Genomic DNA, 25,857 nt, shown 5'->3' with positions numbered 1-25,857 from the left:
CCCAGAATAGGGAAACTATATACCTTACATAGGAGCCCTTTGAAGGGTATAAATAGCTAAATCCAACTGCATTTTTATGCTTTCAGACTTAAATCACCGTTTCAAAGTGTTGCAGATTTACAGCCATGAGGAATGCAACTCTATACATCTCAATTTGCACCCAACCCATCCATCATAACCACAGCAGCTTTTTGACTTGTGAAATGAGGCCAACAATAGAACGCTCCCAAAACGCTCCTGGAATAACACCAATAGACTAAAGGGCTTTGGCGGGAATGGCAGAGGTGGGTATGTGGGTTGAGTTTACGGGATAAAGGTAGCAAATTACACATAGTGAAACCGAAAGTTTACAACTATACCTGATGAAATCTTACCTGATGAGGGCTGTGCCTGATGAAATCCAGTATAAATACACCTGACTCAGACCTACTTTCTCCACTTCAAACTCTCACCCTCAAACACGGCTGCAGAAGACAAGCAGCAGATCTCACCTACAACATGACGTCCAGAGTGGCAGTACTCCTCCTGGTGGCAGCCGTCTGCATTGGCTTTGCAGCAGGTAGATATTTGTAATTGTTGTTAGTCATGGCTCAAGGTTGATGCTTACAAGGTCTAACCTCAGACAGATCAGATGTATGGTTTGTATCTCTAAGAATCCTGAAATTGCACGTTAAGATTGAGCCTTACAATCAATATACTGTACTGTAGCTCTTGGGCAGATACCTTGTATTTCCATATCTCATCCTATCATTTCTTTCTTTCTCATGTTTTTTTTTCCATAAATGTAATGCCCTACTTTATACTTAATTGTATAACAGTGTCATGCAAAAGTAGCTAAATAGCTTGAAGATAGTTAATTCTGCCTGTGAGTTTGATACATATTGAACCAATGAAAAGTATTAACATGAGCTTGTGACAAAATAATAACTACATTGGAACATCCATTTCTTGAAAAGAAACCTTAACATACAAGCTTCCTGCCTGACAGCGATGACATATTGTATAACATTAGTTGCTTCTAAGATACTTGGAACTTAATTTTCCAACTGTAAACCCAGACCTGAAGATGTTTAGACAGCATTTACAGGATGATAGTAAATAACCCTTGATGAGATGGAATTTCCCGGAAATTACCTTGTTTTTCACTCTGTAACTATGTTTAAACAGTACAGAGCTTTAGTTAACTATCAAGTGATGAAGATATACTAGAGGTATATGAGGTAAATAATCTTCCTTTCAATCATTCTATCATTCTGATAATTGTGTCCTTTGTCTCTTTCTTGCAGCTCAAATGGACGCTCTTTTTGATTGCTGTCCTGACAGAACAGACAAGCACCCCGGTCGCGGCTTCAACCCCAAGGCCTACACCATCCTGGAGGCTGGCGAAGGCTGTAAAGATGGCGCCACTGTGTATGTGACACATTTTTCAGTACATACAGTATTATGTTATTGAACTGTTGCTTGTTACTTGCTAGAGATGTTGCTACATCCTACTCGCAAAACAATCCATATAAGAGTGAAATAATAATTGTATTGCTAGCTTATAGTCTAAATTCTGCATTCTGTGTGCTTCCTTCCAGGTTCACAACCAGGACAGACAAGAAGATTTGTGTCCCTCACCCCAGCAAGAGCAAGGGTGGATGGGTGGCTAAAGCCATTCAGCGCATTGACAAGAAGAAAGAAGTTCAGCAGTGAACAAAGTAACATAAGAATTCCAGTTCTGTTGCACTCACCATGCCTCCACTCTTTTTTGCATGATCATTTACTTTACTACATTTACGCTTATAGATCAAAAATAAAAAATAGGAGGAAAGTACAAACATACTTTGCCTACTCGTCACTTAATGAAAATGTAAACTACTGCTTTTACTGCTTTCACTCGCTCACTGTTACATGAAAATGTTAAATATCCCTGGATTTGGACACTTGTCATTAACAGCTGTTCTCTTGGTTGTCTTGCTTGCAGAAAAAAAAACACAACTGAGGCAGATCATTTGAAAAGTGTGACCGCTGAAGATCAGGATGAATCTATGACCACCCTTGAGCCTGCAAGGAACTCCGTACATCCATCCACGGCCAGCATTCATTTGAGTGTACTTTGAATAATAGTCTTAAGAAAGCTACTATCTGCATAATGGAGCCATATGATGCATGATATGTTATATCTAGTCGACGTTGTAAAGTTGCTGTTAAACTATTTGTTTGCTGTGGGTTGTGTGGTAAAGTAGTTCCTTTGCAATAATACACTATGCACTTTATTATATTATATCATATTTCTATTATATCAATGTACTGTATTTGTGTTCCTTTTGTCAGGGATTACATATTTTTCATGTTTATAACGGTACTGTATGTGTTGTGTACACATTTCAAGAAACTATTGTCAAAATTGTTTTAAACATTTCTTTTTTTACTTTGATATTCAGTTTTAAAAGACGAATACTACCTATTGGTGAATTGTCCATGTTGCCTTGTACTTGAAAAATAAAATGACAAAATAAAGATTAATATCTGTTTTTGATTATTACATTGTATTTATCACAAGCATGTATTGTCCAATAATGTCCAAAAATAATCAATCAAACTTTATTAAGGACACATGGTCCATAGCAACAAATGCAACATGACATACAAACACAAAGACAAACAAAGGTGGACATAAATTCATATACAGGCTTACACGCCAATAGTTCCACAGTTTAGAGACAAACCTGACCTCAGTAAAGGGTTATTCAGAATTAAAATGATGATGTTGGCAGAATCAGTCAGCCTACAGTATATATACATTTGTACATGAGGTTCCGCAGCACAGCGGAGCAGTTGGGTACACCGATACTGACAAACATTTGGCTTGCACTGCTGCATCGTGGCACTTTAAGCAGCAGTCTCATCTACAAGCCACAAGTGGGCAGTATGCATACAGTAGGTGTGCAAAAAGCTTTGAATAGTTTGGACTTCACAGAAGCCGAACACATACGAAACTTACGAACAATCATGTTAGCTTTTGCGTAGAACATTCTACGTTGCCTGAAGATGTCTCTATCATCAGATGGGTCATTTTTTAAATAATGGCCTAAGTACTTGACTTCATCACAGACTTTAAGGGCAGTACCAGACAGAAAAAAGACAGTAAATTAATTTACTCTTCTTTGCATTGTAAATGATGTCACAGTCTGAGCCTTATTGAGAGCAGACCCTCAGGCCAGCACTATATGGACAGAGAATCACCAAATCATCCGCATACATCAGGTGGTTGATTATTTTGTTACCAACCCACAGATGTATAATGAAGAGAATAAGAAGTTTGTTTACAGTTTAACCTCATGAACAAAGGCTAATAAAACTTGGAATGGATATTATACGTCCCTATCTAGGGGAAAAAGAGATGCAACGTAAAATGGGAGTGAAACCCGTTTTCGTGTACAGCACGTTAAGTTACATTTCTTTGATAAGACTTTCAGAGATCTTTTATCTCTCTCTCTCTCTCTCTCTCTCTCTCTCTCTCTCTCTCTCTCTCTCTCTCTGTCTCTCTCTCTCTCTCTCTCTCTCTCTCTCTCTCTGTGAATGGGTTGGCATCCTTGGCTCTGGCTGTTTGTGCAATGCACTGTGGGTACAGTAGGATACTGTCAGCTCAGGAGCCACTACCATAACAATAAAACGTATACTAATTATTTATCACATATCCAGGCTTTATTTTACACTCACTCTTCATCAATTTACAATTTAGGCATTTAGGCTTATCCAGAGTGACTTACAATAAGCAAGGTAGGGTGTAGTTCCTCAGGAAACTAGGATCACAGGTAAACCAAGAACCTAGCATCTATTTAAACAATATATACTATCAAAAATGAATATATGTACAGTACATTGAAACTAGGATTACAGGTAAACATAGCAGGTAACATGCTATCTAAATTACATACTTAACATTGGAAAAAACAAGCCTAAGTAACAAAAACATGAGAACGAATGACCACGGTATGTAATGTCTGCTGGGTAGTCATGTCGGGGAGTTTGTTCCACAGTTTTGGAGCCAGGAGAAGAGTCACCGGATGTGTGGAGCATTGTACCCAGGCGTCACATATCTAGCCTGTATTTGACCTGGATAAGAAAAGCCATAAAATGAGGGGATAAGCTGATTGTTCAGCTGTCGTATACTACTACTACAGAACTGCCTACACTTCCCGCGGAGACTGAAAAAAATTACACCATTCTACAGAGGAACCATTGAGAGCATCTTGGCGAACTGCATCATTATCTGGTATGGGAACTGGCCGCAAGTCCCTCAACAGGATAGTGAGAGCAGCAGAGATCATCACAGGTGCGTGTCTCTCTCCTAACCGGACTCCGCCAGATGGGACGGTACTGAGTTCACAAGTTCACAATACTAGCCTCCGGAAGTAGGTTGTGAAACAAGTGTGTGAAGCAAGGTTCTTCCATCTGGCGGAGTCAGGTTATCTCTCCCCACCCTATCTGACATAATACCGATGTGTCAGAAAGGCCATTACATGACTGACACCTCCCACCATCTCTTGGACTCTTATATATATATAACCGTCTTAAGAGCATCCAGGTTTCTTCCAACAGTTTCTTCCCTCAAACCATCAGAACTTTGAACATTTGCCGAATACTGCCCCCAACATCAGCACCATGAGATGAATAGCACTTTACCTCCAGTGTATTAAACGGCATTGAGTCATGTTCTAATTGTTCAGTGAGTATGTGATGAATAAATGATCAACCTGTGTTGGTCGTTGCTCTTATATGTCCAACCTCAGGCATCATTTGGATATGCTCAGGTGACAATTCATTTAGACTGTTTCTAAATAGTAATAAATACATGCAGTTACATGTGTACACAAGGCATAAATATTTCTAGTTGGAGGAAATACTCTTGAAGTTGTTTATGCACTTTTCTGTGTCTAAACTGTGGCCATTTATTTTGAGTGAACTCTTCATGTCGGTATTAAACACCAGTGTCCCAAGTTAAACACTTACTGTAAATCAGGGGTCTTCAAACTTTTTCAGGTCAAGGACCCCTTAGCTGAGACTGAGAGATCACAACGCGCGACGCATTGTGAGCTTGTAGATCTGCTATTTTCGGCTGATGTTCCCCCCAGAATAGGTATGCTAGCGTAAAAGTGGTTAAAGGAGTAGTTCATCCAGAAAATGACTTATTTTCTATCAATTACACACCCCACAAAGAATTGAATTCATGGAGATTTTTTGTTTGTGTCGCATTCCTAGGTCAATGATTTGATGACCGGTGGTCTCTCCGGTAGGAGACTCAAAGAGCTTCCTTTGAGTCTCCTACCGGATACATTAGCATCTTTCCGCCGGTAATCAAATTATTGGCTCAGGAAAAATTATAATAATCTCCATGAATTCAATGCTTCATGGGGTGTGTAAGTGATAGAAAACAAGATTTTTTTGGGGTGAACTATTCCTTTAATGTAAAAAAAAAAGAAGAAGAAAGTTCTTGTCACACAAAGATTTGGAGCCCCCCCCTTGTAGTAACACTGAACACTGTCACTTTTATTTTGCATTGCACTGATTGTAATGGACACTTCATTTGTTCTGGAGCGGGATACGGTGTGAGTTTTTCTACATTGTGCAGGATAGCACTCCCCTATAGGCTACATTTCAAACTGAAATATTTTGTCTCCATAACAAATATAGGAAGGGAAAAAGTACATTATGAATTAACTATTTATTATTTATATTAGCCCTATTTCAAATAGTGAAAATAGCAGATCTACAAACTCACAACACATTGTGAGCTTTTATTTACAATTTCTGGGAAAACTTTTAATTTCTTTGTCTAAAATGCAATTGATATTAAAAAGAATGTTTTCTTTGTAATTTGTACTTTTGAATGTTTAATTATACTTAATTATACTTAAAAATTATACTTAACTTTTGAATACTTAAGAATTTTTAAAAGCAAGTACAGTACTTTTTCATTTATTTAACTCAAGCTCACATTTGACTGAGCTTGTAGTGGAGTATAACATTTGACAGGGGGGAATCTGATACTTTGACTACTGGGGTTGAGTACTTTGTCCTCCACTGATTATGACGTAGGATAAGGACGCTGGGGTTCATGTGGTTATGTAGACTGAACTTAGGGTTACAAGTCCAAGGTTCAAGAACATTCGGTCAAGTTTCCCACAGTGCTCCTGCTGTTTTTATGTGATACTGGCTCCATGCCAGTCAGATCAGATACTCATCTCTGACAGGGGTTGCATTTCCTATTTGTTTGCTCGTCTTGTACGGTAAACGCAGAGGGGAAAATCCCAAAAGGAAATAACTGAAACACATCGTGATTTACGAGAAAATGAATCTTCATTTGTAACGTGCACCTTATACAGTAGGCTACTTTGCATTGTCCAGCCACTTCAAATCTCCATTTACCACTTAATAGTCAAATATTTGCATAACATGCCTATCTAAATATTAGCTCTGCCTCAGATATGCTATTATAATCCTATAGTACGTACAAATACAATATCCATTGTTTTTATGTCAATAGAAGCTCAGATTCGTGTTAACTTAACCCATTAAGACCTGAGGCCGATTCTAAAAATGTCTTCTAAATCCTAACAGTTTTCTGAAAAACCTATTGCTATATCAGTGGTGCTCAAACTTTTTAATGTCAAAATGATATGTATTTGGCCGCGGACCCCCCCATCTCAAAATATGATAGCGTGGCACAAAGTGAGCTTGTATATCTGCTATTTTTGAATAGCCAAAGTATAAAATAATGTTTAAAGTGGTTAAAATTAATAGATTGTGATGCTATATTAGCTGGGGACCCCCCCCTATACCCAAGGACCCCTGGGGGTCCCCGGACCCCACTTTGAGAACCAATGTGCCATATAGTATAGCAGCTAAAATCGAAAGTGACACAGACGTCTTTCCCGGATTGAATGGGTTAAGAGAGGCTGACCACTAACAGTTCCAGTAAATTCAGTGGTTTCAATTTTAGTTTCATATCAATCCTCCACTGAAGACTCTATACACGAGAATCTATAGTAAGGATTATGCAGTGTTTCCCAAACAATGCGTCGCGACCCACTTTTGGCTCACAGACCCTTAAGGGTTGCGAATAAAGTTACAGTGCAGCGTTAGCGTCAGAGAGGCTGGCCACGACCACAAACAGTTCCAGTAAATTCAATGGTTTCAATTTTAATTTCTTACTAATCCTCCACTCACGACTCAATGTATAGTTAAGGCATTGTGCAATGTTTTCCAATGTACTTTTGGGTCTGTACTTGGCCCCCTCTTTTTCTCCCGAGTCTGCACCACATCTCTTCAGCCCATGACTCACTTGTGAGCCTGTATCATTCGTTAAAGTGAAAGTTGTTGCATTACAAATTTACCAAATTGATTTGAGATGTTTATTGACAATACATATATTCCACTACTCCAGTTCTCCAGTACTACTCTATTTGATGAGTGTGTGCTGGTATTCAGACGGTAGTACTGTGCAGATGGGGGCCCCTGTGGGGCCACACGTGGCCCCTGGTGTGACTATTCTCATAACAGTCCCCAATAACAGTGTTTGTGCCAAATGTTGTGTGCTTCGGAGCAACGGTGCACCTCGCAAGTCCAGATGTTACTTTTGTCTACCCTTGACACCCCCCTGGGCAATTCCTTGAAAAATGAGAGCAGTTCCTTGGAAAAGGAGTGTCACTTATGGCAAATAAAAAGACCAAGCCTTTATAAGCCGTGTGACAGACAGCATCCCTCTCATTCGACGTCTCCTGTTACTGTACAGTAAGAGCAGCACACACACCTCCAGAGAGAGAAGCAGCAGCATCACAGACATTATTCCACCTCATTCAACAGAGACAGTGAGCAGAGATGGCTGTAGGATCCACTACCAAGCTACTGCTGTGTCTCCTGGTCGTGTACTGCTGTACTGTAGGTGAGTTCTCTCATAAAACATTTCAATATATTGACATCTGAGTAAGTACACATTTTAAAGTACTCATGTGTTTTCATGCATATGTTAGATCGTTGACAAGACTTGTATCTTGTGAGTGGACGTATTTCTGGCAGTTTTTTTTATGCTTATTTTTTATGTTAAAATGATGTATACTATACTATTCATTTGACTTTATTTTTATTATATTATATGTCATATAGTGTCTTTTAACCCATTGAGACCTGAAGCCGATTCTACATAAATCTCCTTAATCAACAGTTTTCTGAAAAACCTGTTTCTATATCAGTGGTGCTCAATCTTTTTCATGTCAAGGACCCCCAAAATTATATGTATTTGGCCGCGGACCCCCATCAAATATGTTGTTCCAGGGACCCCCATGAAGCAAAGATTTGAGTTAAAAATGTTCGCTTTAAAAATATATATATTCAAAGATTTGCACACATTTTCACGATTTTTCATAAATAGCAGATCTACAAGCTCGTAGCGCGGCACTCGGTGCCGTGCTACGAGCTTGTATATCTGCTATTTTTGAATAGCCCAAAGTGTAAAATAATGCTTTTTAGCTCAAATCTAAAAATGACACAGTTCCAGGTCTTAATGGTTACTGTCTAAATGACTTAGTGATGAGACGAGTGAAAGTCAGCAAGTCTTATGCGTCAGCATTTCCTGCACTACCAGATGAAGCACTTAAGTGTGTCCAGTGTGTTTACTTTTATTGCGGATGCACGTGGGCTCTTAAGTGTTTGTGGAGGAAAGGCACCTTTCGGTGTTGCTTAACGCTGGACCACTGCCAATATTCCTGCACCATCCACCATGTGTGATGTAATGTGTTAATGTTTAACAAATCAGAATAGCTAGACTGTCCACTTGTATGGAACAGTTTTACAGTGGTGTAAAGTAACTACTCAAGTACTGTACTACAATTTTGAGGTATTTTTTTCTTTCTTCAGTATTTCAAATTTTCAATACTTTTACTTCTACTCCACTACATCTCAGAGGCAAATATTGTACTATTACTCCACTACAATTATTTGAAAACTTTAGTTACTATCTACTTTGTAGGCTAGATTTGATTATTATTACAAAACAGACATTGACCTTTTCAGCCCTAATAAAACTTAGGCTATTTGAAAATAGCTGATCTACAAGCTCACAACGCGTCACATTGCGACGCGTTTGGAGCTTGTAGATCTGCTATTTTCAAAACATCTTTGAATACATTTTAGACATATGATAACTTGTGAAACAGGACATTCTGCATAATGAGTATTTTCTACTTTTGGTACTTTAAGTACATTTTGATACCAATACTTTTGTACTTTTACTCAAGTACATTTTGAATTCCAGACTTTTACTTGTAACAGTATTTCCACATTGCAGTATTGATACTTTTACTTAAGTGAAAAATTTGAATACTTTTTCCACCACTGCAGTTTCATCACATCTATGTCTCTCTCTCTCTCTCTCTCTCTCTCTCTCTCTCTCTCTCTCTCTCTCTCTCTCTCTCTCTCTCTCTCTCTCTCTCTCTCTCTCTCTCTCTCTCTCTCTCTCCTGCACTTGACCCCATGGGCTCTGTTCTTGAACATGTTTTGACTGTTCTGTATCAGGCAGGCCAAAGTAATCTGAAGCAACTTGACACTCTTTCTAAGGTTTAGAGGAATGTCTGTCCCAGAGTTAGGCTACACTGCTACAGCAAGGGACATATTGGGTTTCATATTATGTTTCTAATAAATCTCACCACCACATGTTGGAACACTGTGGTAGCATACTGAATTTCAGCTTTTGAATTAACCAAGCGAAACAATCGGCCATTCACACATGGTTGTGTGTGGTTGAGCATGCAAATGCACACAAAGGAACATGTTGATATCTCTGTCTACAATAATAATAATAATAATAATAATAATAATAATAATAATAATAATAATAATAATAATAATAATAATAATAATAATAATATTAATAATAATTCCATTGAAGAGTGCTTTGTTAAAAACAAATCTCTTTAACCTGCTTAAGGTTGACTTGGCTGTACATGCTAATTTGTCTTATCAATGAATATATGAAATATAATGTATTATCTATTAACAATGAGTGTTTGATCGATATATATGCATAGCCGATCAATCAGTCTAACAATGAGTATATTAGTGAGTAATCATTTATTTCTGTCTTATGTGTCACTGTCTTACAGTGACAGAAGGCCAACAACTGATTGATTGCTGTACAAAGTTGTCCAAACAAATTGACAAGCGATGGGTCAAAGACTACAGACACCAGGTTGCCGGACAGGGCTGTGACATGGATGCCACCATGTAAGTATTCTATTGATTCATGCAGTTTTAAGATATTATGGTAATGGTTAGTAATAATTACTCAACATTATGATGCACTGTAAATGGACCCTTACATGCCAATTGTTATACACAGGGTTAAATTAACACTGATGATTGTGATGACTGTCCTCAGCTTTGTGACCAGAAAGAAGAATGTACATCTGTGTGCACCATCCACAAATGAGAAGTGGGTCGAGGAGCTGATGAAACACGTGGACAAGCTGAAGAGACGGTGCATGAACAACAACTACAAGGTACCTCGTTTCAATGGGATATTATATTACAGAAATAGGGGTAGTTGTTAACTAACCTTCAATTCAATATGTTCCTGAAACCATAGCTGCACCATGGTTAATGTCAGTGGTGTAAAGTAACTAAGTACATTTACTCAAGTACTGTACTTAAGTACAATTTTGAGGTACTTTTACTTTACTGGAGTATTTCCCAATTGTCTATACTTTTACTTCTACTCCACTACATCTCAGAGGCAAATATTGTACTTTTACTCCACTACAATTATTTGAAAACTTTAGTTACTACTTACTTATAAAACATACACTAACCACTTTTGCCTTAGCCTATTTTATACCCTAGGGCCTAGGGCCACTTTTGCCTTAGCCTATTTTATACCCTAGGGCCTAGGCTATTTGAAAATAGCCGACCTACAAGCTCACAACGCGTCGCATTGCGACGCATTGTGAGCTTGTAGATCTACTATTTTCAAGCATTTTAGAACTTTTACTTTTGGTACTTTAAGTACATTTTGATACCAACACTTTTTTACTTTTACTCAAGTAAATTTTGAATTCCGTACTTTCACTTGTAACCGAGTACTTCTACATTGCAGTATTGATACTTTTGCTCAAGTAAAACATTTGAGTACTTTTTCCACCACTGGTTAATGTGTCATTTGCAGCTTCATTTGTAGGGAGTAAAGCAAAACCCTGCTACAGAAATGACATATGATGCTGGGGCTTCCTAGACGTAATCACAAAATATCCCTCTGTAGTGTGAGATGCTTCCTATTAAGCAAGTCAGATTCCGCTCATTTAGGTACGTCCCTTTCAGCACAGTTTCTGCAATCCTCTAGTGCATGGGTTTTCAACTGGTGGTCCGTGGACCACTGGTGGTCCGTGAAGGTATTGCATGTGGTCCCTGACCATGCATTTAGTAATGTAGGAAAGTGAAGATTTGTATTTTATTTTATCGTCCACTAGTTGAGAAATTACCTGGTGACGAAATTGGGAAATAGTACCGGATTGCATGGTTGAGTCACCATTATTAGGAAATGTTCCCATAATCAATGGCATCGCATACTGTATGTCTGCTTGCTAATACATATGTTGCAAACTTGCAATGAATCAGTTAACATGAGTTTAATATGGAAGGTTAAGAGAACAGAATAAGGGCAACCGTGGGAAAGGAATAGATCAGTGGTTCTCAATCTTTTTTTTTAGCTCTGGACCACTAGTAGCCTCGCGTGGCCAGACAATATCACACGACACACTAAAGTGTGATACAATTTTGCAAAGGCAGATTTGTCTGGAACCAGGCTAGACCACTAGCATATCTCAGTTAAATAATGACTGTTAAGGGCTTGATTTAATCCACCTCGAATTAACAAATTAAATTAAGCCCTTAACAGTCAATATTTAATTTCAAGCTTTTTCCCCTACACCACGCCCATATCCCCCCTCCCAAAACCACGCCCATATCCCCCCTCCCAACACCACACCCATATCCCCCCTCACCACACAACAGTGGTCCCCAGGTTGATTCTCAGTCAGGGTGGTGGTCCCTGTTTCATAATCAGTTGAAAACCCCTGCTCTAGTGAACAGTCACTTTTGACACAGTTTGCACTCGATTCTCAATTAGGGAACCTCCATGCACAGTGTGTGTGTGCGTATAGTGTCATGCGGTACCTGTGTATTGACCGCCAGACAAATCTTAGTCAGCTACTCACTCAAATGAGAAACAACATAAACCACAGAGAATGATGCCACACAAGGCTGCGTAGAAACCAATGATGGAAAGCAGCATTTAGCTCAAGTAACACATTTACTGTAGGCTACTTACATTTGTGTGACATGCAAGATGCAAAGGTTTTGAAAGTGAAACTGGTCAAAGTCACCTACTGTAAGTAAACTTTCAAGGTACTTTTACTTTACGTGAGTATTTCAATGAAAAGGGCCTTTCTGCATAATGAGTACTTTTACTTTTGCTTGCATTATCTTGTAAACGGGTAGTTCTAGATTGTGGTATTGCTTCTACTTTTACTTTACCTAAATCAGAGTACTTCTTCCATGAACGGCCTAGTAGTACTTGACTCTGAACAAAGTACCGGTAATAGTATTAAAGTTCACTGGTATCGCCTCACTGCTCAGAACTTCTTTAAAAACAAACAGACATTAAACAAGGATTATGTACAAAGAATATCTGTTTTTTGGGGCCTTTATTTGAGAGGAAAGTAGGCTGACAGGAATACTTTTGGAAATCCAAAGATTTTTCTTTACATAATTCCCAACTTCTGAGGCAGTATTTCTTGGTGTGTAACATTAGATGGAATTGCAAAGCTTTGCTAGTTATTATGTTCAATTCAGAGCTGTATAGCAGCAACCAATACGCAAGATGACATTGTTTACTTCCATGCAGTTGAATTTTGAAGCCAGTAGGCTACTGTATATAGTCTGAGAGCTAGAACCCCCCTCTGAGAGTTATGACAGTTACCAGAGGAAGGGATTTGGCTGGAGTTGGAGTGTATGTTGGAGAAAAGTGAGTTAGAAAGTGAATCAAATTAGGAGTCCTACTAGTGGTTCTCAAATGTTTTATTTGCAAGGACCACCGTAACTCTGAGAGTGTACAAATGGAGCCAAATGGACCCGTAAGGGTCCATTTGGTTCCATTTGTACACTCTCAGAGTGTACTCTCACACTCTCATTTGTACACTCTCAGAGTTACAGACCTGTTATATGGTCATTCAGGGCTAGTTCTTTATGTGTTTCTGGTAATATTGTTGTCCACTCATTTTGTATTTCCGTGGCAAAAAAAAAAGAATTGACCAAAATGTCCACCACAAGACAGCATGGTGATGACCCCTGGCCTGGACGGCTAGGCCAGCAGGCGCCCCAAGAATATCATTTGTTACGGAGTATTGAATAGTGTCTTAACCACCTCCTGTCTCTCTGCCTGTAGGAACAACGCTGCCATGACCTGAAGCCCAAATGAAGTGAAACCGATCCACCATCTTGTCCAGTTCACGATAATAACAACAGCAACAGCAGTCTCAGCATAGTGAATGCATTGATTTGATTTGTACATTATTATAATTTTTTTAACGAGTTTTCATTGTGATACCGATAAATAGGAACGTATAATGTTATTTCTATTGATCCAAGCCAGAGCACACTTTATTGACTGATGGGTGAGATGGGTGGCCACCCTAATCTCTCAAAAGCACTACTCCTTTAAACATGTAATGTTGTTGCTAGTAAGAATAAACACAGAAGTACCCGGGAGGAAGTGGACTAAGAAAGGGGAGGAGCCAAACCCGAGTTCCTGTTTTACACAAAAGCCCCCAGAGGCTTTTTTTTTTTACTGAATGGGTTCCCAGATTGATACCACCCTGACTAGTACATTCCCAGCTGTTTCAAGTATCGTTTTTATCCACATGAGGGTGCTACTGTACCATGTAGCACAGGCATATTCAAAGTGAGGCTGTAATAACACTGCAGCTATTTTCAGGGTTTCTTTATGTACAAATTGAGCCTTATGAGCCAGAAATAAAATTGTTCTTTTTCACCCTGGTAATAAATTGTTGTCCCTCCACTCACTGATCTGTCCAAACCAAACCTTTTTTATATAATTTCAGTTTTCCCAAGGTGCAAAAACAATCTATTTACACACAGCCAGTTATCAATATTTTTCAATACATATACATGTTTGTATCATGGTGGGAAAACCATGACAAGAACCTATTTTAAAATCTTGAACAACAGACATAAAAGATGCATACAAGACAAGTATACAAATACATTCATACACACATGCTCACCACCACACTACCGACCATCAACTAATCTTCTGTTAATCAACAGAAGAGAAAAAAAAGGGTACAGTATAATATCCAGGATGGTGAATTAAGATCAAATTAAATACATCAGTGTATATATAAAAAAAAGAAAAAAAGAATAAAACAATAAAACACACACACACACACACACACACACACACACACACACACACACACACACACACACACACACACACACACACACACACACACACACACACACACACACACGACACGCTGAATCTTCTTCTTGTTGAAATCTGCTAAACAAATAAACTTGTCTTGCCTACAAATAGATAATAACAGAAAGTTAATGACATAAGGTGACCAAAAAAGGCTATTATCCTATTATAAATTAAGGAGACCTGTGTCCTTGTTTCACCCCTGATGGTGTGGGGAACCATGTAGTATAGTATTCGTTTAGCTTGACACAGGCCACAGGTGCCTTATAAATGGTCAGGATGGCAGAATAAAAAAATCCATTCATTCCTTTTGTAAGCAGCCTAAATGAATCTGTTTGTGGATGAATATGTGGATGTGAGTATTTAAATATGTGATATTTGAAGGGGGTGTCCTGATTTCTGTCTGGATGTATTTTGTTCTGTATGAATTCTTTAATAAAAAAAATACAAGCTCACAACACATCGACATGTGAGGCGTTGTGAGCTTGTAGATCAGAAAAAAAGAAAAGAAAAACACAGTGGCATTGATGCCGACCACACTGCCCCAGCTGATTTCACTATTTCTGCCTCTGCCTCTTTCCTGTCATGGTTTGTGAACACCAGTGTCTTTTGTTGAGATTATGAATCCTTAACACCCCCTGACTCCTCATCGCCATCTTCAAATGAATCCAGTGATTATTTCAGGGCTCAGTATGAACGGCATTTGGCCTTTGTGCCCCAACCCTATAACGCCAAACGTATCATATATGATACACACATTACACAGATTTTTTTATAAATCAGTGTAATGAATACTTGGACCAAGAACCTGTTGTATCATATCTGACACATCCCCACTTCACCCTGGACCATACCATTTGCACTGCAGGTAGTTACAGAGCCTCAGGTGGTCTGACCCAAAATGGCTGCCATCAACTACACAGGAGAGGTTGATGCACTACTAACAAACAATTATTTTTTAAGCAGTTCGGGTAAGTTTTCCTAGTATATCTTTACTAATATTTTGAAATAAGTGTTGGATAACTTGAATGCACTTATGAGCTCTCAAATGCTAGCATTTGAGTTTGTTTTTTATGATGTCAAAAGTGTTTGTATCATATTTGATACTACAGGTCTATAGTCCTTTACGATTTGTATCATATTTGATACTTTTTTTTCTTTTTTTTTGTAATGTTAAAACCGACTTGATATATATATATATTTTCAAATTTTTATCCCACGATTTTGTAACCCTATTTTTTACACCCAGTGCCAATCTCTATGTAATCCTGGGCACTACACTCCCTCTGCCAACCTAGGGAGGCCAGGGCCGAGCTCATGCCTCCTTCAATGCATTAGAGCCAACTGACCTTCTTATCACCTGACAGGGGAGAGTTTCCCTGGTTGGACGTAGCGCGTGGAAGGAACACGTTATTCCAACCAGTTCCTTTCCCCTCCATCAGGTGCCCCGGCTGGCCAGGGGGAGGCAGTAAAACCCACTTGAAATACCCCTTGTAATACCCCTTGTATCAAATATGATACAACAAATAAATGATACAAAGGAATGTTAAAACAAATAAAACAAAATCAAAAATGTTTTAAGACCCAATAAAGTGTCCCTTTTCAAAATTTTGGAATTTTCTGACCTTTCCTTCATAGTTCAGGTTCTAGAGGGTTAAAAAACGTACAAAACGAAAAGCCGAATGGCCTTGCCCCTAAAATTATATAATTCCAGGCCTGTTGCATAAATAAAAACATGCAAATATTTGTCAACGAGGGATGGGACAGAGGAATGAAAACATGCGGGGGAGAGAGGGGACAGCTGAAAAAACAGGGTCAGGATGTTGGGCAGAAAGCATGCAAAGAGGAGATGAAATAATAGTTTATGACAGACTTTTATGCTGCAGACCTGAGGATGTCTGCTGTGCAATGCATACAGTAGTTTGCTCTAGAACTTAAGTGGTCAACCTAAACTTCATTGGTTGGGGTCCCCCAGGGGTCTATACTACCCTCCTTTTCTCCCTACATAGATATCTTTGCTGAAAATAGCCGATCTATGAGCTCTTCTTCTTTTTTCACCAAATTTAATGTTTGCCTATTTTCACAAACTGTTCACCTATTTTCGCCATATGGTCGCCTATTATGAGATATCCAAATTAAAGGCACAAGTGTTCAAGAGGTACAGGTTTGTGACAGTATTTTATAGTGATGAGGACTAATGTTAAACTGCATTGATTCATGTTCTAATTGTTCAGTAAATATGTGATGAACAAATGTCCTCACGTCCAACCTGCAGGCATCATTTGCATATGTTCAGTAATATCAAATATTAGGACTGTTTCAGTATTCAGCTACATGTGTACACAAGGCATAAATATGTTCTAGTCTACAGAGGAAACACTCTTGAAGTTGTAAGACAGGTTTATCCACATTTCTGCTTCTGCGTCTAGACTGTGGCCCTTTTTTGGGAGTGAACACTTCATGTCGGTAACAACACCAGTGCCCCAAGTTGACCGCGTAAATCCTTCACTTCGTTGCCGGGGGTCCCCTAGGGGTCTATTAGTCTCCTCCTTTTTTCCCTCTACAACAAATCTCTTCACTGATGTGTTGCGAGCTTGTAGATCAGGTATTTTTGCATGAATGTTTGCCCATTTTTGCAGAATGCTCACCTATTATGACATACCAAGAATTAGGATTCTAGGGTTCTTGTGATTAAGTAGACCAGTGGTTCTCAAACCTTTCCATGTGAAGGACCCCCAAATTGACACTTATTAGCCCGCAGACCCCTATTTGAAAAGATATGCCAGGGACCCCCCATAAGAGAAGATTTTTACGTCTCTAGCAGTGATTCTCAACCATTTTTAATTTCAAGGACCCCAAGTTTGACATGAATTAGGCTACGGACCCCCATTTAATGGCATTTCTATCTCTGGGACCCCAATTTATCTGTAAAATCAATGTTAATTTAACTGTGAGACTGTACAAATGGAACCAAAGGTTCCATTTGTACAGTTTCAGAGTTACAGACCCATTTGGTTCCAAACTATCTATCATTTAGCTGGGGACCCCCTGGAACTCCCTCAAGGACCCCTGGGGGTCCCCGGACCCCACTTTGAGAGCCCATGAAGTAGACTGAACCCAGGGTTGTAGGTCCAAGTTTCAACAACATTGTGTGGAGTTTCCCACCGTGCTCCTGTTGTTTTTTTTAATGATTCTGGCTCCATGCCAGTCCGATACTCGTCTCTCTCTGGCCCTGGAAGTGCTTGTTAATTATCTGCTTATCTGGCACAGTAAACACAGAGGGGAAAAACCTACAAGTGAATAATCCAAACACACACGATTTACAAGAAAGTTAATCTTTGTCTGTAACATGCACCTTATGTACTTTGCATTGTCCAGACACTTTAAAGCTCCATTTACCGACTAATAGTCAAATATTTGTACAACATTATAGCTCTGATATGCTGTTATCCTCCTAGTAAGTAAAAAATATCCATTGAATCAAAATCGATGTATATCCATTGATTTTATGTTAATAGAAGCTCACACGTTCATGTTAACTTCAGAGAGGCTGAACATTTCCAGTAAATTCAGGGTTTCAATTTTACTTTCTTATAATCCTCCACTCAAGACTCTCACGTGAATTTATACTAAGGCATAAGGCAGTGTTTCCCAAACAATGGGTCGGGACCCATTTTTGGGACTCGACCCAAATGAATAAAAAAATATTATGTTGTTTTTCAAAATAATTTCAGAAATGTTCAATACTGTTTTTTTTAAAGAAATAGTGAAAATAGCAGATCTACAAGCTCACTGCGCGTAAGTGGTTAATTCAGAATGTATTTTTGTACGTATGGGTTCCGGGGAGACACCAAATGTAGATTTTGGGTCTGGAGCTGGAAAAGTTTGGGAACCCCTGATGAGCAAACACTTTCACATCCATTAGTATGTGAAAGTTTTTGGCTCATCTGTTTTGCAGTAGTAGTAGTAGTATCAATTAATAAACTGCATTGCAGTAAGCAAATATGAGCAATATTGCAATCAGTCTTAAACCCTACAGTACATGGCTGGGGTCCCCCAGGGGTCTGTACTTGGCCCCCTACAACAAATCTCTTTGGCAATAGCCAATCTACAAACTCACTTGTAAGCTTGTAGATCTGCTGTTCTCTAATGTACATCTATATTATGACATACCCAGAATAGGGATGCTAAGGTGAATGTAGTTAAATAGCACATCAAACTGAATGATGCCCCCAGGCAATCAGGTCATGAAGGATTGTATATTATAGGGGCCGGGCATAGCGACGTCGCAGGGTCGAGACGCCGTTAAATCAGCCCACTTTCGCCGCCATCTCGAGTGAGTAGATTGACAGCTGCCACAAGTGTAGAGTAGTGTAGTGTAGTCTGTAGTCCTGTGTTTGTTGTCCAGCAAGTAGACAGTGTACATTATTATCTATCTCCAACTTGTCTGTTGCTCTAATTTAGCAATGGTAGGACAGTGCTGCATTATCGGATGCAATGCCAAGGTTTCAGACGTTAAATTAAAAAAGTTAAATTGCATACATTTCCAACCTGGAAGAAAAGCTTTGGAGATCAGATGTCGGAGATATTAAAGAAATGTCATATGGCTTGGCTTGGGTATCTTAAATACAATGAGATTGAGCTAACAGCTAAATTGTGTTTCTCTATGTGTCCAGTCTGAGCAACGTTGTCTAACGTGGGTGGCATCAGCGTTGCCATGTCGGCTTATTATAAGCGACTTTGGACTTCTTTTTCTGTAAAGTTGCTTGTAAAATTAGTAGTTTTGTGTGGCTTATTTATAAAGTGTACTTGCTTATTTAGGCTTATTTAGGTACTTGCTTATTTAGGTTATAAAAAAAAAAATGTTTTAAACCAGTGGTTCTCAAATCTTTTCATGAAAATGTTTTGTGCCAGGGAGCATTTGTGTTGTTAGAATGTTTAAAAAAAATTCAAAATATTATTTATTTTATTGCAAGAGGTTTTTTTAATAGCCTATGTACAAGCTCACGTGAGCTTGTAGATCGGCTATTTTCAAGTAGCCGATGTCACTAAGCCACTTTTTTGGGCTTGTTTTCATAGACCTAGTTGCTTATTTCTCTCGCAAAATATGGCAACACTGATCACTTGTTATGGAGCTCACCTAATATGGCCAACGGAAATACTTCCGCCTAAGCTTGGCCACGCCTTTTGCCCGGCCTCTATAGGAATGTGGCCTGTCTGCCTACTACTACTACTACTACTACTACTACTACTACTACTATACAACAAATACTGCACCCACACATGCACACATGCACACTCGCACGCACACACATAGCACCCGTCACACACTGCACATGTGCCAAAAAAGTACAAACTGTGGGAATGGCGTGCAATAGAGTACTTTGAACACTACACCAATGGGCGTACTGTACTGTGACCTATTTTCCACTCTCTCCCTAATCCACATGTTGTTTCTGTTGGCATTGTTTCTGTTGGCATTGTTTACACCTTTACAGCCATGTTGCACATATTGTGCACTCCCACCCACACACAGTGCTGATACACTGATACTCACCTATACTGAATGATCTTGGAGGGGACGATGGAAGGTGTAACAAAAGACATTACAAAAAGAACAGATTAAAAAGCAATCATCGTTGTCGCAATGCAATGTGTTGATACCTTGCAGATTTGTTCTTTTTGTCAATAAAGCAACACCGTTGTGCGGTGGAGTATACATTTGACTCAACGTTACATCAAACGCAATCATTTGAGTGGAATGTGCAAGGAAACATCTGTGAAATAAACATTTGGAAGATCCAATAATGATCTTGCATACAAAAAGATAGAAGCCTCCTCTATTAATTGCCCATAAGCAGTGTTTTACCTGGAGGCAAAACACTGCTTTTGTAGTGTTTTTTTTGTAGTTATTGTAAAAGGTTATGTGAATCTCACTATTTGTGCACTTGTGTGACCCTCTCGTGTTATGTATTTCTATCGCTATATGTGTACGTTTTGTGTATGTTTATGGGGCTGTAGCAGGGGTGAAAGCCCAAGACAAATATCCCTTGTGGACAATAAAGTTTACCTTGACCTTAACCTTGAGGCCTTCCACAAGGGCCTTGAGGGCCACTATGACTCTGCGACACCTGACAATCTCAAAGACACCTGAGGGGCCATGTCCACCATAGAGTTAAAACCTAGAGTGGACACTGGAAGTTCTGGAACTACTCGTGCATTTCAATGACGTTGCTCACCAAGCGTATACTCGCCTTTTCCTGCTTCCTTCATGATTGGCGCCCTGATTCGACGACGTCATGGGGCCCTATTGCATGCTTAGTAGTGTCCACGGGGTCTCTTCACCTGCAGCCCTGCACAGTAATGTCCTTTATACATCTACTCAGTGGTGTGTTCTAGGTTTTTTCGGAGGGAATACAATAATCATTCGCTGCACAACATGCACGTATAGGCCATACGCTCATATGGATGAAATGGTTAGTAGTCGGTAGCCTTTGGAATACTGGGAGAATGTTGTCTGGTCAGACGAGACCAACATTTCACTTTTTGGCTGTCATACTACACACCATGTTTGGAGGAGAAATGGCACTGCACATCATCCAAATCACACTATACCAACAGTAAAGTTTGGAGGTGGAAACATCATGGCATGGGGTTGTTTCCCATCTCGTGGTACTGGCAGACTTCATATAATAAGGAGCAATGAATGGAGCCATGTATCGGGACATTATTGAGATTAATCTGCTGCCATCCACCAGGATGATGAGGATGAGACGTGGCTGGACCTTCATGCAGGACAACGATCCAATGCACAAAGCAAAGGAGACTCGACTGGTTTCAGAGAAAGAAAGTCAACGTGTTAGAATGGCCCAGTCAATCACCTGACTTAAATCCAATTGAACATTTGAGGAAAGAACTAAAGAAAAGGGAGCACTATTAGAATCATTGAGATTTAAAGACAATCTGTGCGGAGGAATGGGCCAAAATCACATGAGCAGTGTGGGAGATTAGTTACTACATACAAGAAGCGTCTCGAAGCTGTATTATACAAACAAAGGCTTCTCCACTAAGTATTAAATGCATTTCAGTTTGCGTGTTCAATATTTTTTTTCTGGTGTTATGGCACTTAATTACGCATAATTATTATTTATGGACTTTATGTTGTGATTTCTTTTCATGTGTGGATTACTTGAGTTAATATCAATGTCTGGTAGAAATCTCCTATGAATTGCATCTTTGGAAAAATACTGAGAAAAAAGCTGACGCGTTCAATACTTATTTTCCCCATTGGAAAGCCTTAGCACCTTAACACCTTTATCCAAATGCTTTAAGCGCCATTCACACTGAGCAGTATAACTATAAAGATAACTATTGTTTTTATAGTTTATAGTTTTATAGTTTTTTAACTCTGCCATCCATTTTAAAAACTATATTTTCTATAGTTATAGTGCTTAGTGTGAATGGCCCTTTACAATTTGCATTGCATTCACCCATTCACACACTCATTCACACGCAGACCCATGTCCCATGGACCTCCCTATGCTTCCTCCACCATGTGCCAGACGGGCCGGCGAACCACCCGCCTACCCGCACAGCCACACCATAACATGCTTTCAGCCTCCCAGGCTCCAAAAACACACACATTGGACAGAACCGTTCCGTTCTCCACACTGCTGTCCAGGTGTGGAACAGCCTACCAGAGCATGATGTAATATACCAGAGCATAAAGTAATCCATTCTTTTATCTCATCGCGCCTAGACTATTGTAACTCGTTATACTCTGGGCTCAGCCAAAAAGGTTTTCTCCGTCTTCAACTGGTGCAAATTTTGCTGCTAGACTACTGACAAAGTCTAGGAGATAATTATGATCATATTACACCAGTCCTTGCTGCCCTTCACTGGCTGCCGGTAAGTTTCAGAGTTGATTTTAAGATTGTACTGATAAGTTAACCTTAAAGCCCTGGAAGTCCTGGCTCCCAGCCATATCTCTGATATGCTGGAGCCGCAGAAGCTGGTGCGCAACCTTTCCTCAGCAGGTAGGCCCTCTTGGAAGTTCCCAAGACTAGCCTCGTCACCATGGGCGATCAGGCTTTATGGCCCGGGCGCCCAGGCTCTGGAATGCCCTACATGTGGATCAAAGGCTAGCTAAGTCATCTTTTAAATCGCTCCTGAAAACTCATTTGTATACCAAGGCCTTTTCCTTAGATTTTCTTCCACATTTGGTTGTCTCAATTGTGTTACTTTCAATATATGTATACGTGTATGTACGTTTATGTATATGCTTTGGTTCTTTTATCTTCTTTATCTTTTATCCATGAATTTTGAATTGACTATTGTTGTTTATCTTGGCACTGTAAAGCACTTTGTAAAACACTGTTTTCGAAAAGCGCTTTATAAATAAAGTTTATTACTATTATTATGCAGTTGGTTCCATCACAGACAATGCTCTGCAAGTCTTTAAACGCAGAGTTCATAGACATCTCCTGTCCACCCCTCACACTTGTTGAGTTGCAGTGAACCGTATGATTGGCCAATGGATACATTATCATCCAATAATAAAACAAAAAGGAGTATCAAGTGTGCAGGCAGTGTGTGGGTGTATGTTGCACACACTCCCACGTAGGCCAAAAAGGACAGACACACAAACAGAAACAACTTGTAAAGGATGAGAGTGGAGAGAGTGAAAAAAAAGGAAAGCACAGGCCTGTTATTGCCTGGAACATACCAGGTCCAGGTGCGCCACATTCTCCTTGATAATCCACGACGCGCCATCCCTTGCAGGTCCATTGGTTTCCATTTGTACACTCTCAGAGTTATGGGGGTTTGTGTTCTCATGCATACCAAACAGGGGGTCCTCAAATTAAAAAAGTTTGTCGTATTTGTACTTGACTGTGGGTTACCAGGCTGCTTGGAATAAAGTGTAGAAGACGTCCAGACCAATTGGATCATGGTTCGATTTATTCAGCAACAACAAACAGCATAGCAACGTTTCCAGGAGCCTCTCCTTCAGCCTCACAGCGTCGGGAGTAGCACAGTACAAAGTTACATTTCAGTTCTATTCTAATACTGTAGCTCACATTAGAATAAGGAGGAGGTTCCTGTGTGTGTGGAGGTGAGACCCCCACCTAGACGAAAATCAAGCCCTTGAACATTTGTTGACCTGATTTGCAACCGTATGTCAGGAAGGAAGGAGTGAAGACAATGGCCTAGACCTCTTGTCTTTCAGGTTAACAATGTTCATTACAATTCATACAAGCTCCATGCCAGCAGCCACATGTCTGCCTTCAAACAATGGGTCAAGATCAACATCATGGGCCTATGCAGCCCCATCCTGTTTGTAGGTAAAAGTGAACTTTAGTGAAGTTAATATGGTTTAGATTTGCTCGTAATGTTCATAAAATATAAGCAGCTTGGGGTCTAATATACAACATATTCATTCTGCAGAGCTGGGGTCATAACCACCATCAATTTTCTAAAATAGCAAACAAGATATGGTCTACACTGCAGCAAAGACTTATTTCCCTGTCTCTGAACCAGCAATAGCTCTATTTTAAATAATGCTTAAATGCTAATAACTTCCAGGAAAGAGAATTGTGTTATTGAATAATTATATGACAGTTAAGGAACACACCATTCGGTGCAGGGAAATGGGGTTGCACCTATGACCTATTCACCTGTTTCCTAGGCTGTGTGTTTTCCACTTCCTGTCGGATTCATTGGATATCATTAGTCATCTGACTGGTTTCATGGATTTCATTGGATCCAATCGACAGGAAGTGGAAAACACATAGGAAGTGGAAAGCCTAGGAAACAGGTGAATACTGGGATGTGCATGCCATGATGCAAAATGAATCCCCATCATGAATCGAGGTGTGTTTGTTTGTTTGTTTGATTAATCAAACAAACAAACAAACAAACAACCATCCATGACCTCTATTGTTACACGTACTCTACTTATTATTCCTTCCAAACTTCCTCAAGAGCCACTGACATTAAGGGTAATTTTACCATTTACAATTTAGGTATTTAGCAAACACTCTTATCCAGAGTGACTTACAATAGCCTTACAATAGCAAGCAAGGTAAATAATCACATACAGGACATAAATTAGAATTAGCAGCCTGGTAAACCCCCCCCCCCCCCCCCCTCCGGAAATCTCATTTGTATTTGATTTCAGGATACAAATGAGGCACAGTAAGGCTGAAATGCTCTTCCCCAGACTTTGATGGAGGCTTTAAAGGCGTGAATTTACTTGCATTAAGTGGCGTGTGGACAACACACAGTTGATGCACGGTTTTTACTCAAGGAGGCTCGTCATTGTGGAGGAGTGGGTCAGCTCGTCATTGTGGAGGAGTGGGTCAGCTCGTCATTGTGGAGGACTCGAGTAGGTAGGTGTTCTCCTCCCAGTTTTGCGAATTGTATTATAGGATAGTAAGAGTACAACTAACATTAATATAAAATCAATATTAATATCAAACATTATTTCTGTTTGGCAGAAACCTCGTATCTCCATATTTCACCTTCTCATGTTTTTCCTCGTCCAACTCCATTGTACACAGTGTTTGCGCAAAAGTAGTGAAAATGTTCTTTAGATATGCTATTTTGGAACCAAAATTCAAGTTGAATTAAATGTTGTTAAGTTTGTCTGTGGGTTTTTATAAACTAGATTTTCAGGCCTGAAAATCTAGTCCTAAATGTCTCTGAACAGAGCAATTGTAGCGGAATTAAGGCATTTGACACTGCTGTAACACTGCTGTAGTGTCCCATATGTGGGCAATTTAGTGTGTTTTGGTGTGGCTATTCTCATGTCAGATCCCTGCACAGTGTTTGTGCCAAGTAAGGTGCAGATCGCAGCAACAGTGTGCCTCGACAATATGTGGCCCCTGGGGGGGCCCTATCTGCAGTAAGATGGGTTGTACAATGTGTGGCCCTCAAGGGCTCCTGACAGCACTAAGCTGGTATTATTCAGACAGTACTACTCTATTTGATGAGTATGTGCTGAATCAGACAGTGCACTCTGACACTGACCATAGCTATCACACACACGCACGCACGCACGCATGCACGCACGCACGCACGCACGCACGCACACACATACACATACACACGTGCACTTGCGCACGTGCGCACACACCGCTTCTTTAAAGGAAACAATTTGGAAGTCCCCAAGGACATGAGTGCAATCTGACACTGACCATAACTGTGTCACACACACACACACACACACACACACACACACACACACACACACCACACACACACACACACACACACACACACACACACACACACACACACACTCGCGTGCACGTGTGCAT

General features: G+C 39.8%; 1 protein-coding gene across 3 annotated transcripts in view; it reads left to right on the top strand.

Moving 5' to 3' along the window:
• Positions 1-7,769: 7,769 nt before the first annotated feature.
• The window catches only part of LOC308089207 (C-C motif chemokine 21-like), a 22,949-nt gene continuing 4,861 nt past the window's right edge, over positions 7,770-25,857 (top strand). For 2 of the 3 annotated variants that reach the window (XM_080433782.1, XM_080433783.1), the window contains exon 1: positions 7,770-7,930. In XM_080433782.1, coding sequence (XP_080289908.1) covers positions 7,867-7,930 — 64 coding nt within the window. In that variant the 5' untranslated portion in view covers positions 7,770-7,866. Of the gene's footprint in view, positions 7,931-10,145; positions 10,267-10,420; positions 10,542-13,480; positions 14,045-25,857 lie in introns of those variants that run through there. The other variant, XM_080433784.1, reaches the window with a different exon arrangement.

The sequence above is a fragment of the Gymnoscopelus braueri genome (genome assembly GCF_963280865.1).
Source record: "Gymnoscopelus braueri genome assembly, chromosome: 7".
Taxonomy (NCBI): Eukaryota; Metazoa; Chordata; class Actinopteri; order Myctophiformes; family Myctophidae; genus Gymnoscopelus; species Gymnoscopelus braueri.
Note: the sequence above shows the minus strand (reverse complement) of the source record. Positions and strands in the feature narration are given on the sequence as shown.